The sequence below is a fragment of the Solanum dulcamara genome, chromosome 7, assembly GCF_947179165.1.
Source record: "Solanum dulcamara chromosome 7, daSolDulc1.2, whole genome shotgun sequence".
NCBI classification, from domain to species: domain Eukaryota; kingdom Viridiplantae; phylum Streptophyta; class Magnoliopsida; order Solanales; family Solanaceae; genus Solanum; species Solanum dulcamara.
In genome coordinates this window covers 21,896,242-21,915,740 of record NC_077243.1, presented here as the reverse complement: position 1 = coordinate 21,915,740, position 19,499 = coordinate 21,896,242, and the positions used below count along the sequence as shown (strand labels likewise).

The 19,499-nt window shown below is 35.4% G+C and overlaps 1 protein-coding gene across 1 annotated transcript; it reads left to right on the top strand.

The window, feature by feature from the left end:
- Positions 1-7,925: 7,925 nt before the first annotated feature.
- Positions 7,926-10,703, top strand: LOC129894379 (subtilisin-like protease SBT1.3). The gene has a single exon (XM_055970047.1). It carries the CDS (start codon positions 8,161-8,163, stop codon positions 10,486-10,488), a length of 2,328 nt encoding a protein of 775 aa, XP_055826022.1. The 5' UTR covers positions 7,926-8,160; the 3' UTR covers positions 10,489-10,703.
- Positions 10,704-19,499: the final 8,796 nt, after the last annotated feature.

Genomic DNA, 19,499 nt, shown 5'->3' with positions numbered 1-19,499 from the left:
ATATAATTCCTCGATTTTAAAATGTGGGATTTATACTTGAGAATGAAATGACAACTTAAGATACCAAAAATCAAATCCATTCATTTAAGTTTGGATGAGTTATTAATTTATTTTTTTACTTAATCAATAAAAAATTAGACTAATATATAATTTAAATTGAACCATGTAAAATTTTAATAAATACTTTTAGATTTTTTTTAAATTTGATATACAACAACAACAACAACAACAATCTAGTGAAATCCCACAACATGGGGTATGAGGAAGGTAAAGTGTACGCAGACCTTACTCCTATCAAGGTAGGACGGTTGTTTTCGAAAGACCCTCGGCTCAGTAAAAGCATAAAAAGAGGTTAGATAAGGCTAAGAAGTTTAAAGCGACATGGAAAAGCAAATAATGATAGCGACACAGATAGAATAGAGTAATCAAAGTACAGAAAGTAATAGATAATAACATAAATCATAGCACAAAAAATAATAGTACGCTAATGCACCTACTAATAAGGGAGAATAACGAGACTATGTACTAGCCTTCCGCCCTAATATGGGTCCTTCACACCCTCCTATCTAAGATCATGTCATCGGTAAGCTATAGTTGCGTCATATCCTGTCTAATCACCTCTCCTCAATATTTCTTCGGCCAACCCCTACCTCTTCTGAAACCATCTATGGCCAACCTCTCACACCTCCGCACTGGGGCCTCTGTGTTTCTCCTCTTCACATGCCCAAACCATCTCAGTCGCATTTTCCGCATCTTGTCTTCCACCGAGGCCACTCCTACCTTATCCCAAATAGCCTCATTTCTAATCATATTGCTCCTGGTATGCCCACACATCCATCTCAACATTCTCATCTCGGCAACTTTCATCTTTTGAACCTGAGAGACCTTAACTGGCCAACACTCCGCCCCATATAACATAGTCGGTCTAACCACCACTTTGTAGAACTTGCCTTTAAGTTGTGGTGGCACCTTCTTGTCACATAGCACACCGGAAGCGAGCCTCCATTTCATCGACCCATCCCCAATACGGTGTGTGATATCATCGTCAATCTCGCGCTGCCTTGCATGATAGACCCAAGGTACTTGAAACTACTTTTCTTTTGGATGGCCTGGTCAACAAGCCTAACTTCCGCGCCAACCTCCCGAGGTGTCTCACTGAACTTGCACTCTAAGTACTCTGTCTCAGTCCTACTCAGCTTAAACCCTTTAGACTCCAAGGTATGTCTCCAATCCTCCAGTTTAGCGTTAACTCCACTATGAGTCTCATCGATCAGGACTATGTCGTCCTCGAAAAGCATACACCATGGCACCTCACCTTGAATTTGTCGCGTCAATCTATCCATCACCAAGGCAAATAAAAATTGAATGAGAGTTGATCCTTGATGCAACCCCATCACAATTGGAAAGTACTCTGAGTCTCCTCCTACTGTCCTTACTCTGGTTTTGGCTCCCTCATACATGTCCTTGATCACCCTAATGTACATCATAGGTACACTTTTAGCCTCCATACATCTCCATAGTATCTCTCGTGGAACTTTATCGTAAGCCTTTTCTAGGTCGATGAATATCATATGCAAGTCTCTCTTCCTCTCCCTATACTTCTCCATCAGTCTCCTCATAAGATGGATGGCTTCTGTAGTTGAGCTTCCCGGCATAAATACGAACTGGTTCTCTGAAATAGACACGCCCCTCTCCCCTCATCTCTACCACTCTTTCCCACACTTTCATAGTATGGCTTAGAAGCTTGATACCTCTATAGTTGTTGCAACTCTACATATCTCCCTTGTTTTTCTATAGAGGGATTATCACGCTCGGCCTCCATTCTTCGGGCATCGTTGCAGTCTCAAAGATGACATTAAATAACCTAGTCAGACACTCCAAACCTACTGAGCTCGTGCTCTTCTAAAATTCTCCAAGAATCTCGTCAGGTCCGATCGTTCTTTCCCAGCGCATCCTACGAACAACACCCTTAACCTCCTCGACCGTAATACTCCTGCAACCCCCAAAATTATGACGCCTCCCTGTATGTTCCAAATCTCCTAAGACAATCTCTCTGTCCCCTTCTTCATTCAAGAGTTTATGGAAGTATGACTGCCATCTCTGTTTAATGAGGGTCTCCTCTACCAATACTTTTCCATGCTCGTCCTTAATGCACTTCACTTGATCCACATCACGTGCCCTTCTCTCCCGCGCCCTGGATAGCCTGAACAATTTTCTATCCCTATCTTTCTTTTTTAGTTCAGCATAAAGGCGTTCAAAAGCTGCCGTTTTTGCCGTCGAAACCGCCGACTTCGCCTTCTTCCTCGCTATCTTATGGAGTTCCCTATTTTTCCACTTCTCCACCTCATCCTTGCTTTCTATCAACTTCGCATATGCCATCTTCTTTGCTTTCACCTTCCCTTGCATTTCTCCATTCCACCACCAGTCCCCTCGATGCCGACTACGACTACCTATCGAGATTCCCAACACTTCCCTTGATACAATCCTAATACAACTAGCCGTCCTATCCCACATATTGTTCGCATCCCCACTACTATCCCAGGACCCCATATCCTTCAATTTCTCTCCCAGAGCACTAGTCGTGGTCAAATTCCCCCATCTGATCCTAGGTCGGTCATCCCCGACCCTCCTCTTCCTCGTCATCTTGATCCCTAAATCCATCACCTAGAGCTTATGACGGGTTGTAATGTCGATTGGAATGACATTACAGTCTTTGCACAGACATTTATCTTCCTTCCTAAGGAGTAGAAAATCTATCTGAGTCTTAGCCACCGAACTACGAAAGGTTATCAAGTGGTCCTCTTTCTTTGGGAAACTCGAATTGGCTATCACCAACCCAAAAGCTCTTGCAAAATCCAAAAGTGAAACTCCTCCTCCATTTCTGTCCCCGAAGCCAAAGCCTCCATGCACATCATTATACCCTCCCGAGATGGACCCGATGTGCCCATTGAAATCCCCTCCCACGAAAAGCTTCTCAGTAGGCGGTATGCCTCCTACTAACTCGTCCAAATCCTCCCCAAAATGCCTCTTATCCTCCTCGCATAAGCCCGCTTGAGCGCAGAAACACTAATAATGTTCAACGTGATCCTTTCAACGACCACCTTAATCGACATCATCCTATCATTGACTTTTCTAACCTCCACCACCTGATCCCTTAAATTGCTGTCTACTAAAATGCCTACCTCATTCCTATACTTTGATCTACCAGAGAACCAAAACTTATACCCGTCTACCTCTTTAGCTTTAGAACCTACCCATTTGGTCTCTTGGACACAAGCTATATTAACCTTCCTCTTCTTTAGAATTTTAACTAGCTCTATAGATTTTCCCGTTAACGTTCCAATGTTCCAAGAACCTACTCTTAGTCTAGACTCTCCTTTAACCCACTTACCCCTCCTTACCCTCGTCCCCGTCCCCGTCCCCGTCCCTGAGCGAGAACATGACCCTAGTCTACCATCACTATCCAAAGCCACGAAAGCGCGTATGAACTAATAAATTATTAAAAGGTCTAAAGTCAGCAAAATATAACTACAAGTATATGAACACAAAATAAATATGTGAAGATATAGAAATCGAAGGTACCAACTCCAGTTGAAATGAACTTGGTTGCCGCCGGAAAACATTGTTCACGTCGGAGTACTGTTCACGCCGGAGTTACCGTTCACGTCGGCTTACCAACAAGTTCCTTTTTCTCTTAGACAATTTATCAAACAGATGGGGTGCATTCAAAATCAAAGTAGAGGGGGCACCAAAAATGAGTATTTTAAATTTGATATGTTATATATAATTATAATTAAGAAAAATTAATTTTATTATGTACTAAATATTTTTAAAAAATAATAAAATAATAAAAATATAATAAAAATTGAATTAAATTAGGTATTAATACATTTTATAACCTATTATCTAACTCATTTTGATTTAATTCATTTTAATTTATTTGAATTAAGTTAAATTTTAATCCGTTATAATCCGCTCAAATTTAATTCTATCCATCCTATAGTTCAACCCTACAACAGGTGTGTCCTGCAGTTTGATGTGGTGTTAGTGATTGATAGGGAAAAGTAGTCAAATTTGGCGACCATTTTGTTAGTCCGGAAGCCAACAGTAGCATGACTTTGAATGCTCCTATTTAATTTCTTACCTATCCATCCACCCACCAACTTCTCTTTAGTGTAATTATATAAATATCTATATATATAGAGAGAGATCAACGTGTGTCAGACGGATGAGTCTTTGCTGCTCTTTACATGGGATTCGGGGTCGTTGGTGATCATCATTACGGTGATGGGTCACGGACTTACAATTTGATTAAGATTTTCATGCGGCTCGATAACTTACTCACTATAAATTTAGTTTAGCCTTTTTAAATTAAATCGGTAAAAAAATATTAAATTAAAAAAAATACAAATCTCTCTTTATTTACAAACGTTCTTTCTGGACTAGTCTACACAACTAGAAGATTATAAGAATCCTCCATACAAATTCATATAATTTTAAGATCTTTGAGGAATATCTTCACATGTCTCTAGAATCTTCCATTATGATTTAGTCTTCTTCTTTTATAAAGCTTTTACATGAGCAATTTTGTGCCTTATATGACGTGATAGATCGTCACAAATGGATACAAAAATAAATTTTTATATTTAATTGAACTTCAAAAATTACCTTCAATACTATTTTATTTGAAATACTTTTAATTAAATACTTAACCAAAATTTCAAGTATTGAAATTATATGTAATAGTACTACTTTTGATTAATTTCATATTATATGATGTGAGCATTAAAAACAAAAAAAGAAGAAGCTCAAAGCATCTTTTGTCAATAAGGGGAATTAGATTACTATATGCTCAAATCTTATAAAGCAACATAAACAGTTACATTCGTCATAATTATTAGAACACTGACTGTATATTCCATTTGGTACGAGAAGCCAACTAATAATGGGACCTTGAACAAATAAGTAATTTGAAAATCTAACGTGGCTTTCAAAAGGTTAGGGTAAAGTGAAACGAATATGGATGCATATGAATTCACTTTTCTTCCACTTTTGATCAATAAAATACGAATTCAGAAATTATTTGAGTCACAAAAAATAAAATTGACATAAGTAAATTTTAGAATATAACTAAAATAGGTTTAGTGTAGATTTTTTTCCCATTTTATTAAAAAATAATTAACAGCAGACATTAACTTTTAACGTCTAAATTTTAATATAAAACAAAACTTTTTCTTACTCTTTATAAAGTATAATTTTTTCTTACATTTTATAAAGTATAACTATTTCTTACACTTAAAATATAACTATATTTTATACTATATATAAAAAAATTCAATTTATCAAAAATTTTACACTTTTCTTTTTCACTTTCTTCCTCAACCCTATAATACTATGGGGCCTTCATCTCTAACATCCTCTATAATTGTCATGGGTCTAGGATTCGTATTTATTTATTAATTATTATTTATTAATTATTATTTATTAATGCCTTAAGTTTTTGTTTTATTATATAATTTTTGGTCTAAGCTATTCAACTTCTATTAAGCAGTCAACGACGAATCCATAGAACAAACAATTTACAAAGTAGATGCATATAATTAGACTAATTATATCCATTATTTATTATTTTTTTCATTTTTATTTATATGTCGTTCTTACTAAAAATAGATGATCCTTAATGATTGTTATTTTACAAAATTAATGCATAAATAATACTATTATTTCTATTTTACCCTTGTGAGTTATTAGCCTTGAAAATATATATTTGACCAACATGAAAAATTAAGTAAAAAATTCATGTCCATTGGTAAATTAATTCATGTTCATTGATTGAAAATTTGACTTCAAAAAAATTAAATAAGGGCAGAATAGTAAACTTACTTAGTTTCTTAATGTAATTGAAATCTAAAATGGTGACATATAAATAGAAACGGAGGGAGTAATACTTTAAGTTTATATTGAATTAACTTTTAATTTTATTTTTAGATTCATACTACGGGCATTCATCCACTACGGATCCTAGCTCCACGACGATCATAGAGAATGTCGCTCCGGCATTTACTGAGGATCTCGATGTGACACAAGTTTATTTATTTGTTTTGACATATTTTTATATTTTTATTATTTATTAATGCTTTAAGTGTATACTAAATTAACTTTTTGATTTTATTTTATATTCATACTACGGGGCTTTCATCCACTATGGATCCTAGCCCCACGACGACCATAGAAGATGCCGTTCCAACATTTACTGAGAATGAAGGCTCAGTAGTATTATAGGGTTGAGGAAGAAAGTGAAAAAGGAAAGTGTAAAGTTTTTGGTAAAGTGAAATTTCTTTTATAAAGTGTAAGAAAAAATTCTATTTTATATTAAAATTTAGATGTAAGTTAACGTCTGCTCTTAATTTTTTTTTATAAAACGGAAGAAAACTACACTAAACTTATTTTAGTTACATTCTGAAACTATGACTTATTTATGTCAGTTTTATCTTTTTTTTAGCTCAAATAGGTTTTGGATTCATAAAATACTCCCTAAGTTTCATATTACTTTGTCTCTATGTCAAAATAAATATTTTATTTATTTATTCGAAAATTTTATTTTATTTTTAATATTAAATAATCATATAAATTAATAATTAAATTTAAAATTTTAAAATATTGTTAATAAAATTAACGTAGTAAAATACACCCTAATAATTATTTTTTTAAAGAAATGCGCAAATTTTTCTTTCCTAAGGCTAGAGTTAGTATTTGAAGTAAAAACAATATCTGGGCTAAGTTTTTGCACGGATGACCTCTATTAATGAATGATTTTTAATTTTTGTTTTTGTTTCTCGTAATGAAAATTTATGGGTCAATATGGATCCTCGACTATAGTCTATTTTCAAAAGATAGTTTTTACCTACTTAATGGATAATTTTTTTTTACTAGGTAAGCAAGCCGGAGAGTGAGGAATGTAGAAGTGGGACATAAATAAACTAGTAACAAAAAAGGGTATCAAGCATTTCGAACATACCTCTTATTAAAGAGAGTGGTGAGTGAATACAACATCGGATCATTAAAGCTAAAATCTTCATTATCAAGAGTGAGAGATCCATCTAAGAACAATAAAAAAGAAATATACAATCAAATCGGATCGTAGATAAATCTCGGTCTACATTCACAACTAGTAAAAGAAAAAGGCAATGAAATTGATGAATGATTAATTTATAAAAAGCTAACTTTTAAATCTAAAATTAATATTATAAAAATATTACATAAAAAATAATTAAATTTACAAGAGATTTAATTAAAAAGATACTATATTAAATTAAAACTTTTGTATAATAAAATAATATTAAAATATTAAAAGAATGATTTGGTATGATGAATAGTAAAATAATGTAAAATTTGATACTGAATTGATGTTTCAAAATATGAGAATTTGATAAAATTTGTCGTTGGGACGGAAATATCTCATACTAGCTTTTTACAGAAACAGATTAAGAGCCCGTTTGAATTGACTTTAAGTTGGTCAAATTAATTTAAAGTCCATTTTTAGCTTTTGGACGTGTTTGTCTAATGCTAATTTTAAGCCAGAAAGTTCTTAAAGTCAGTCAAAAATGAAAAGTTAGGATTCCTAACTTTTTTTTTCCTAAGTGCTTAAAGCCATTTTCTTTGACCATAGAAATTACTTTTATATCCCTTATATTTTAACTAAATTCTCAAACTACCTTTTTTATTCTTTTAACCCTAAAATTCACATAATTTTCCTCATTTAAGCACTTTTATCCAAACACTCAACTGCTTATTTATAAAAATAACTTTCATCACTTTAAAATTCTAAAAGCACTTCATATATAAAAGTTACTTTTTTTAACCTCATCCAAACGGACTCTAAATGTGTCGTTGATAAACATGCTACTACTCACTGTAACCATGGAAACACATGGACCATAGTCCATAACTATTAACTTTAATCCACTTGAGCCAGCTTTCCTTTCTCAATAAAAGCCTTTACCTCTTACCTTTCATGAAAACAACCACCTACTTTATTACCAACACAAGAAGACACATTAATGGCCCCATCTTTTCTGCTTAGTATTCAATACACCGACGCACTCTGAGATTACACTATTCATATACAAACCTCTCTTCTTCAAGTCTCCACCCGAAAGAATGGATGGAATACTAGTGAAATCCCTGTTTTTCTTTGTATCACTATGTCTTGCTATCGACCTAGCCATATGTATCCCAAACACAAAGAAAACTTACATCATCCAAATGGATAAATGGGCAAAACCAGATATATTCATTGACCATGTTAAATGGTACTCATCGCTAATAAAATCAGTACTAGCATTCACACCAGAGAAAGAAAAAACAGGGGGCGAAGAAGAAAGGATACTTTACAGCTACCAGACTGCTTTTCATGGTGTTGCAGCTCAGCTTAGTGAAGAAGAAGTGAAAAAATTACAAGAACGAAATGGGGTTCTGGCTGTTTTTCCTGAGACTAAATATCAGTTACATACCACTAGAAGTCCTTTGTTTCTTGGCCTTGACCGTGAGGACAGCAGCAAATTGTGGTCTGATAGATTATCTGACCATAATGTAATTGTAGGCGTTCTTGATACAGGGATTTGGCCGGAAAGCCCAAGTTTCAATGATACTGGCATGACAGGTGTTCCAGCTCACTGGAAAGGGGCATGTGAAACAGGGCGTGGTTTTGAGAAGCATCACTGCAGCAAGAAAATTGTTGGTGCTAGAGTATTCTTCCGTGGGTATGAAGCAGCTTCTGGTAAAATAAATGAAAGGGGTGAGTTCAAATCGGCAAGAGATCAAGATGGGCATGGCACTCATACTGCTGGAACAGTTGCGGGGTCTGTAGTCCGTGGTGCTAATCTTTTGGGTTATGCTTATGGTACTGCCAGAGGAATGGCCCCTGGTGCGAGGGTTGCAGCTTATAAAGTTTGCTGGGTGGGTGGGTGTTTTAGTTCGGATATACTTTCTGCAGTTGATCAAGCTGTGGCTGATGGGGTAAATGTTCTGTCAATCTCTTTGGGTGGTGGAGTTTCGTCTTATAATCGTGACAGTTTGTCAATTGCTGCTTTTGGGGCCATGGAGAAAGGGGTTTTTGTTTCATGTTCAGCAGGAAATGGTGGGCCTGATCCGATTAGTCTCACAAATGTGTCACCATGGATCACTACAGTAGGAGCCAGCACTATGGATAGAGATTTTCCAGCAACTGTTAAGCTGGGGACTGGGAAAATTGTGACTGGAGCTTCACTTTACAAAGGTAGGAAGGATCTTTCAACACAAAAACAGTATCCTTTAGTTTATTTAGGAAGTAATTCGAGCAGCCTCATGCCGAGCTCGTTGTGCTTAGAGGGTACCTTAGATAAAGCCTCAGTTGCTGGGAAAATTGTGATCTGTGACAGGGGAATTAGTCCTCGAGTTCAAAAGGGGCAAGTTGTGAAAGAAGCTGGAGGAGTAGGAATGATTTTGACAAATACTGCAGCCAATGGCGAAGAGCTGGTTGCAGATTGTCACCTCCTTCCGGCAGTAGCAGTTGGTGAAATGGAAGGAAGAGCAATCAAGCATTACGCTTCGGGTAGAAATGCCACTGCCACTTTGAGATTTCTTGGGACTAAATTAGGGGTCAGGCCTTCTCCGGTGGTTGCTGCATTTTCATCCAGAGGACCTAATTTCCTCACACTGGAGATTCTAAAGCCAGATATGGTGGCGCCAGGAGTGAATATCCTTGCTGCTTGGTCTGGTGCTTTAGGTCCGTCTAGTTTGCCAATCGATCAACGAAGGACGAATTTCAATATATTGTCTGGAACTTCAATGTCATGTCCACATGTTAGTGGCATTGCTGCTTTGCTCAAAGCCAGGCATCCAGATTGGAGTCCAGCAGCAATCAAATCCGCACTCATGACAACTGCTTATGTTCATGATAACACTTATAAATCTCTAAAAGATGCCTCATCCGCTACTCCTTCAACCCCATATGATCATGGTGCAGGGCACATCAATCCACAGAAAGCTGTTGACCCCGGTCTGATTTATGACATAGGGGCACAAGACTACTTTGAGTTCTTGTGCACGCAAGAACTCAGCCCTTCACAGCTAATGGTTTTCGGAAAGTTCTCAAACAGAACTTGCCACCACTCGCTTGCTAATCCAGGGGACTTGAACTACCCAGCTATCTCTGCAGTTTTTCCTGAAGACACCAAAGCTTCAGTGCTGACCCTTCACAGAACAGTCACCAATGTGGGTTCTCCCATCTCAAATTACCATGTTGTAGTCTCATCATTCAAAGGTGCAGTAGTGAAGGTCGAGCCACCACGATTGAGTTTCACCAGCAAACACCAGAAACTGTCTTACAAAGTGACATTCAAAACGAAATCTCGTCAAAAAGCACCTGAATTTGGATCCTTGATATGGAAAGATGGAATACATAAAGTAAGAAGCCCAATTGTGATCACATGGCTAGCATCACTATAGTTCAGCTTGCCAAATTTCAACTAGCACTTTGTTCGCGAGGATAATAAAAAACATGTTGCGGCAAGTCCCTATGATGCTTCAGCAGTTTTGTTTTTACTAGGAAACAGTTTCTTTTGTTTATTGCTAGCCATATTGCCAAATTACTTGTAGCAACTATCATAATGATGAATTTGGTAATCCGAGTGCTGTAAAAGGCAGTTTTTAAATTGATTCAAGTTTTGTGTTGTTGTCGTCACGCTATACTGTTAGATGATTACCCTGTAGAATAGTCGAGGTAAGCCGCAATGACTTGAGAAACTCTTGTCCAAAATATAGACATTAGATCGTATCTCACAAAAAGGTTTGTGGAAGTCTAGTTCAGAGTATAAACCTCTATAGAGCTTCTAAACTCCTCTATATGGCCAGTCAAGCAATTCATTAAATGGGACGACTCAAGGTGTCAATTAACCAATCAAAATTTCAAAAAAATTAGAAACTATAATTCATCAACTGCAACTCAAGTACATGGTAAATGCCCAAATTTAGTACTCCCTCGGTTCCTTTTTAACTTGTTATATTTTGACTTGACATATCTATTAAGAAAATAATGATTGATATAGTGAGTACATTATTTTACCTTTATTAACAGGTAAATAGCAGTATATAACTTGATATTTCTTTGTTCGATTGGCATGAAAGCTTCACTATTCACAGAGCAGTACACAGATTTGTAGGAGTTATTCATCCTTCCAAAACACTTCTCTTAAATAAATGCTTGTAACTTTCAAGAAAAATAGACAATTGAAGGACCACAAATGACAGGGGTACGGTCAAATGGATTTTTTCAAGTTATAGAAAGTTGTTTTTCATCTTGCAAAAAAAGTTGAAAAACTTGGTGTTATGGACCGACAATCCACCCGGTAACTCAAGAAGGTAGATATATTGTTAGACCTTCTGTTTTTGGGTGATGGAATCACCTAGTAGCAACTAAGTTGTGTTGTGTTGAGGCCAAAAAAAAAGAAAAGAAACTTCTTCATTGTTTCCACTGCTAATAATAATTTGCTTGACGTAGTTATTTTGTCATTAGTTGATACTTGATTTAATCGGGAGAAACGCTATAAATGATCCATGAAATATTAGAGCAGGTCTAAAATAGTCCTTTAACTATACATTTATCGGATTTGGTCATTTAACTATCTAAAAGTTATCAAGTTTGGTTCCTTAACTGTACACTCATCATTTTTAGTCCCTTAACCATACACTTACTGATTTTAGTCTTTTAGTATTCAAAAACTTACCAGGTTTGGTCTCTATCTAATTTTTATACAAATAGCTTAGGTTTGTATTAACAGAACTCCTGCCTTCGTGAAATTAAATCTTTAATTCATTTTTAGTTGTTTCTCTCTCCCCGCTACTTTTTCTTCAAATTACTCTTATGAAAAGAACCTTAACCTCAACGATTCAAAATAAATTCACGAGAAAAGAAAATATCCCGATTTTATTCAATGGAGGATAAAATGAAGCACATTATTGCTGCTAATGAATTGAATATGCTAAAATTTATTATAAAAAAGAAGTTATTAAACCATTAGGTGTGTATAGAGATTTATTTATACTTAATAGAAACGAATTTCTTGCAATGAAAATAAATTTAAAGTTCTTTACTCACATATTTTGATTCCAAATTTTGTACTCCAACGACTGTATTGAGGGGAATTTGTTTAATTTTTTAAAAGTTGAAATTTATAAAATGGTAGATTTGCAACTTTTTCTTTTAGATTTTTTTATTTATTTTGAATTCGATAGATTTTATTATTCTATTCATTTTATTTTACGTAGAGAAATTTAAGTAATAAGATCAAATCTCTTATTTTTCTTTTGTATGAAAAATAAAATTAAAAAAATTCATGTTGATTATGAACCGTTAACCGCTAAAGAAGGGAACATAATATTCAAGTCATTAGCAATAATAATATGCTTCATTTTGTCATCTACTGAATAAAATCGAGATTTACATCTTCTTTCCTCATTAATTTATTTTGAATCGTTGAGGTTAGGGTTCTTTTCATAAAAATAATTTGAAGAGAAAGTAGCGGGGACAAAGAAACAATTGAAAATGGATTATAGATTTAATTTCACGGCGACATGAGTTCTGTTAAGATAAACCTAAGCCATGTGTATAAAATATAGACAGAGACCAAATCTGATAAGTTTTTGAATAGTTAAAGGACTAAATCCGATAAATGTATAGTTAAGAAATTTTATTAGAACTACTCCTATAATTTAGGGACCATTTATGATGTTTTCTCATTTAATCTGATCGCAGCCATAAAGTTTTTGAAGTGAATTGTTGTAATGATTCGGTTGGTCATTTTTGAAAATTTGCATGAAAGTATCATTTTACCCCTTCCGATTTGATCCAGAGTCATTTTTGATTGGTTTACAAAATTTATTTTGAGTAAGAAGTTGTGAAGTGTGGAGATTTTTGAGTTTTGAAAGATTTAAGTTGTTAAAAAGGATTTTTGGTGTCTTTTGAAATTTCAAGTTTTGAAATGGAATTCTGTCGATCTCATTAGCTTCGAAATACGGAAGTGTGTCTAGAAGAGTTGTCGATTTCAAATTTGGAGTTGTTTCGTGGATTTGAGGTCCTAAGTTGGAATTTGTTGAGATCTTAGCCGTTGAGTTAACTTTGATCAACATTCGGAGTTCGTATGCTCGAATTAGATTTTCGATAGGTTCATTGAATTCGGGGGATGATTTTAGGCCTAGAGCAGGTGTTGGTTGAATTTTCAGAGGTCCTGAGTTTGATTTGATATTTTTGAGCCTTGAATTGATTTAGTTCGACTTTCACAATTTCGGATCAAGGAGACCTCGAATCCGTATTCCAATCATTCTATTGAGTTCAAAATGTTGAATTTAATAGGGTGTCATCTATTACTTGTGTGCACGGGGTTCCGAACGAATTTCGAGGGTCCATTTGGAGTATGTTTAAACTTGTGAAATTTTTCTATGTTTCTAGTGTCTTTGACATCGCCTTCATGAAGGGGTTTCCCGCTTTCGCGACACCCGTTTAAGCAAAGAACCCTTGCTTTCCAAATGCTTTGGATAACCTACTTTTATAACAATTTCTGAATTTAAACCTTATTTCCTGAAAATAATTTTTGAGCCAAATGGACTCATTTATTCAAATTGCGTGATATGGGTGTTGTTAGTTTTGAAATCTCATTGTGAATACTTATTTGACTAAATTGTGTTGATATGGATGCCATTCGAAAGGAAACACTCAAGTCTTGGATTGATTTTTGATTGATTAAGGCAAGTGAACCTCTAAGCCTTTGTAAATCTTGTAAAATCTTGAAACCTCCTTGTTGTATATGTTGGGGAGTAATGAGAACAAGGTGATAGGTTAACTACTCAAATTTGATTAATCTTAATTATAGAAAGGAGTTAACAAAAAAGTCAATATGTTGATAATGATGTGTTGATAAGTGTGAATTGTCATGATGTTGATATTGATGTGGTAGTTGAAGAAATTATTTGATAGCTTTGTTGTGGTTGTGAATTACTTAAACTTGTTATTCTCTTTTTATTGTGTGAACATACCTATTTGCATCGGTTCTAGAACATTATGGTGAGATATACTATTTTGATGTTGAAGTGATTGCCGGCGAGTGCTATTGATGCTGAGGTCATTGCCGACGAGTGCTATTCATGCCAAGGTCATTACCGGCGAGTGTTATTGATGTCGATATTATTGTCGGCGAGAGATATTAATGTCGAGGTCATTGCCTGAGAGTGTTGTTGATGTCGAGTTCTTTTCTAGCAAGTATACAAAATTAGGTGTGCTCCCCATGAGTCTCGTTTATTAATTTTGCATGATAATTTTGATACCGTGTTTGATGATTCTTGATACTTGTGATTGATAAATGTGATACTTGAGAATAGTGAGTTGTAGTGATTGGACTGTGATTATGAAACTTGTGAATTGTGCCTTATGAACAATTGTGTTGAGATATTTTCTGTGCAGGTTGTAGTTATGGTGGTTCGATTATGATGGAAAGAGTTCTCATATTCTATCTAGATTTACTTTGTTTTATTGGGTTACTTGGCGAGTACTGTATTGTTGGTATTCACTCCTTACTTCTACATTTATAACGATCTAACCCATCGTTACTAAAACAATCTGTGGTAAAGATATATGAATCGCATTAGTCATAAGACTAGGATCAATTTCTTGGTATGCGAGTGCATTAGTTGTGTATTAAGATCGCACAATGTCCTTATCTCAAAGTTAAGTTAAAAATGTCTTTCCAATTTAGTTTTAGACTTGAGTTTAATCTAGGGTCAACTTCAAACGACCATAACTCTTAGCCTATAACGAATTAGGTGGCCCATGACCTATCAATTTAAAGTTCTATGAGTCTTCTTTCCAACGCTACTAAATTTGCCTCATTTAGATTTTAGAGTAAAAAGTGATGCCTATTTTACTAAGCACTGTCCGTGCTGGGCCGCTAGAGCGGGATTAGGCCATCAGAGTGGGATTTGACGGGATGAAAGCTAAAAAGGGTGTATTTTTATTATCCCATTGTTCCCCTAAGTGCCAAAATAGATGAGGGTTACCCTAGAAACCCCCAAGAAGCTGCTCCAGGCTTGGGGAGAAGGGAAGAAGAGATTCCTAGTGCAAGGAAGGCTACAACCCACAGATTTCATGCTCTTCTCCATAGATTCTCCTTTCGAAAGTCAGGGATCATGATATAATCCTTCTACAATTACTTTGCGCCTAGGTAAGCTAAGTTTTCTCAATTGAGTAGTTATAAATTCGTTCTCATTGCTTAATATAATATGGATTAATAGGAGATTTCATGCTTAGGCCTTCAGTCACGAAATCTGGATTGTTAAATGATTGTCAATTATTGTTTAGAGTTGAAATATATGCTGTGGATCATGATTATTATGTGACTAGTGATAAAGGTCCAATCTTTGAATGTTAACCTTGGTGAAACTGTTTAAAAGGCCATTGCCTTTTATGAGATTAAGTATAGATAATAGCTGGGTCATAACTTAATCTTGAGACTTAAGGATTATGGGCTATTGATATATATATAGATGGATGTATTTATACAAATAACTATGTGTATTTATGCTGATTATTCCTTGTGAATTACTCAAGTAATGCGAATAATGAAATAAAAAGCGAATGTGAATGACTTAATGTTCATAGATCTCTTGTCATGAACCTATTTGATTACCTATGGCTTAGGTTATGATTTAGTCAATATTATAGAGAGACTCTTAATAGTGATCGAGTAATGTTGTGATATTTACCATACATTTAATTGTTGTGGTTGAGTGATTGATATGTTGTTGTGATTGGTCTATAACCCTAAGACCGTGAAATCTATAATCTTGAACTTGCTCTACTAAAAGTGATGCCTTGAATAAAGAAGTCTTGAAGAAATATTGTTAATAAAGGGAAAGATAGAATAAAACTAATGAAATAACTATTTGTGAACAATTGCATGCAATGAATTTGCTACTTGATTGTGCAAGTATATGAACTATTCATTGTGGACTGTGGTTGTTATTGTGATTGTGATATTGGATCAGGTGTGACATTTTGATATATATATATATATATATATATTAGATCGAATGTCACGTTCTGATACATATATAGTATGGGTGTCACATTATGACATATATATTAGATCGAATGTCATGTTCCGACACATATATAGTTTGGGTATGAGTTCCATAAGAAAATCATTGTGTGGCTATCATCTATGAATTGATCTTGACTATATGAGTGATGATAGAGAAACTGACCCGAATATAATTGAGCAAGCCCATCTTGTGTAATAATTTATATAAAAGGATCGAAGGTCCAATATTACCATGTTGGCCATTGTATTTGAGATTTAACTTGTAAAACTATATATTGCTCATTAAATGGTAAATTGATAATGTGTTTTTATATATGCCTGTTCGAATTATGTTACAGGTGCTAGATGCGTCTGCATCGTAGGAATGAGGTCATGGGTAAACAAGTGAAAAGCAGTCGATACGTTGTTAAGTGAGATTAGTGACTTAATGTCAGGTATTGCTGATGTCTTGTGGGTAGATGTGTTAAAGGGGGAGTTGGAGAGATTTTGAAGATTCTGTCTCCGGCCAGGCCGCCCTAGCGGGAAGAATCCCACTGTGGCGAGGCCGCCAGAGCGGGATAGGTCCCGCCATAGCGGGCTAGTGCAGTTAGAATGTGAGTTTTAGTCCACCTAAATGTTTCCCTCTTTCAAGTTTGATGCTAATTATTCTAGAGCCAAGTGTTGGTGTGAAGCTAAAGGGAGTAGACTGGTTAAATTGAGTTAGTGGTGGTCCGAAGTTCAGAAACTCCTATATGTGTTAGAAGATCTAGGCCTTGATTTGTATTAGAGTTGGCAGCGAACTAGCTAGAATGGTAAGAATTTATGCATAAAGGTTTGGCGGTGTATTTCTTTAAGAGTATGCTTTCTTCTTGTTGATTTCTTTATATATGCGGTGGATATCGGATTGACCGATGATACCTATCAATACGTGTTGTTTGTACTGATACTACTTTTACTATGCCACTTGGCATAATCTGGTTACAGGGTCAGTGATGTTTTATAAGTGAAGATCTGATGGGTTGGGTCGTGATAACATTTGTGTAGGTTCTGAGTCTAGATCCGCGTGTTAACTTTTTTCATCTTTCTTCTGAGGCTTATTGAGAAGACATTGAGAGGTAGCTGCTTGTCATGCCGGGGAATCCCTCTAGTTTCTTTACTTATGTTTTGTTCTTTTTGAGAAATAAAGACATTAAGACCCGTGTTTATCTTTTAATTCTGTATTTATACCAGTGACATGTACATCTGACAACCAAATTTTGTGAGTATTTTGAGAATGAATAATTTTTCCACGCTTATGTTATTATTATTGATTCAATTCTACATATCGTTCATTTTTTTAGGTTTTAACTAACTTGTCTTGATGGAGAAAGACGAGTGCATGTGCATTTTCGGGTGGTGACATTTATGTAAATTAAATTTTACCAAGCTCACAGTACTGAAAAATAAATTGCGCCAAAAATATTTTCTAAAAATAGGATTATTTGGCTTTTTAAATTATTTTTTTGTGACCGTTACTCAATTTTTTGAGTTTTTTTTCTACTTCAACCATCCAAGATACTAGCTCCCAAATTGGTGTGGATTTGGCATAGACCCTACCATATATATTACTAAGCAATGAATATATTCGAGGGCGACGTTAACCTAGACCCTGAGGTAACTATAACTTTTTAACAGAAGATGTGCTAGCACATTGAGAGGGGATGAGGGCTACTCTAAAGCTGAAATAATTGGCCTCCAGTAGCACCTCCTTTACAATTCTAAGGGGTTCGAAAATTCAGTTTAAATGCTTTTTAGGTTTGATTTTAAAAGAAGACATTTGGAGTTTGTCTATTCAGAGAACACCTTTGATTTCTTGAGGGAGATCATCTTTGTGGAGGAACACTTCGTTGTTGGAGACATTTGTAACATAATTAGCAAGGGAGTCTGCAATTGTATTACCTTTTCCATAGCAATGCTGCATTATGTTACATGGAGCTTCACCTTCTTTTGAGATATCTTAATAATCTCCTGTAACTTCCATGGAATATTATAAAGGCCAAGAATCATATTAACACTGAGTAGGAATTCCAGTTCCAAGGTGAAGTTGTGAGAATGTTGATTACAACACCATAGGGTACCCTGTAAGGCTGCCTGAGCTTTTGAATAGTTGTTACTGTGTAATTTAATTGGCAATGCAAAGGCCATGACCATTTTTCCATTTCCAGTCCTAACAACTCCTCCGATCCTTGCTTTGTCAATAGAAGGAATAAAACTGTCATTCACGTTGAGTTTCCATTTGTCAGCTTCTAGTTTGATCCATCCAACCATAATGCTCTTGAGTCTTGGTTTTTAGAATTCAGCTACCTTGATAGACCTTCGACCATGACCAACTCTAGTTCTTAGTGCTAAATTTCTGCCCCATTGAGATATTCCCTTAGAAAAGAACCTGATAGCATATTCTGTAGATATTGATGTTTTATGCTCATATTTCTTGCTGCACTTGCTTTCCATAATTTCCAACACACAATAATAACAGTGATTTTAAGGAGTTATTTGTGAGTGGTATTCTTAGCTCTGTTGTTCCACCACATGTTGAGGATGTCTTTGATAGAGTTTACTCTACTATGTAGTCCTAAAGGTGTTGCATCATTCTCCAGACCTTGCGATCATTGGAGCCATTTGCAAATATGTGGTTGACTGTCTCATTGACTGGTATCCTGCAAAAACAACGATTAGGTCTTATATTGATACCATTTCTTTTTAGAATTTATCTGGAGGGATTCTACTTGTCATGACCCTCCATAAATTAAAGGAGATTTTAAAGGAAAGTTCTTTATTCTAGATATTTCTAAGCAAGGAGATAGATATCTCCTCTACCTTAAGCTTCTGAAATGCCGAGGAGAAAGTGAATACTCCTTGGTTGTCGAGTGTCCTGATAGTTTTGTCCATCGTACTAGGATTTCCTGTTTGAATATGAATAATGTGTTGAACCAAGTGTTGGGGGAACACATATGTTTAGAAAACTCGTGTTACAGTTTTGATTATCCAAGAATACACACATGTTAATGTTTCTTAGTTTGCAGTTGAAGTGTATGCTATTTGTTAGAGGGCCAATGTTGGCCCAGTTGTCACACCAAAACATGTTTTTGCCTTTGTTGATCTTCTAGTGGATGAATCTTTCCACCTTATCTCTGGTATTCAATAGATCTCTCCATATATTAGAGTCTTTGAAATTAATGACCTTGGACAAAACATTAGATATGGGACAATATTTAGCAAGAAATAATTTGGTCCAGAGGTTGTTTTCTGTCCTAAGCCTCCACCATCTCCTGGCTGCAACAGAGTTGCTAATGTCTTCAATTTTCTTGAATCCTACTCCTCTTTCTTCTTTAGGGAAGCTCATGGTATCCC

What these genes read in the sequence shown, in the direction of transcription:
- LOC129894379 (XM_055970047.1), top strand. Translation starts at nt 8,161, where the DNA reads ATGGATGGAATACTAGTGAAATCCCTGTTTTTCTTTGTATCACTATGT.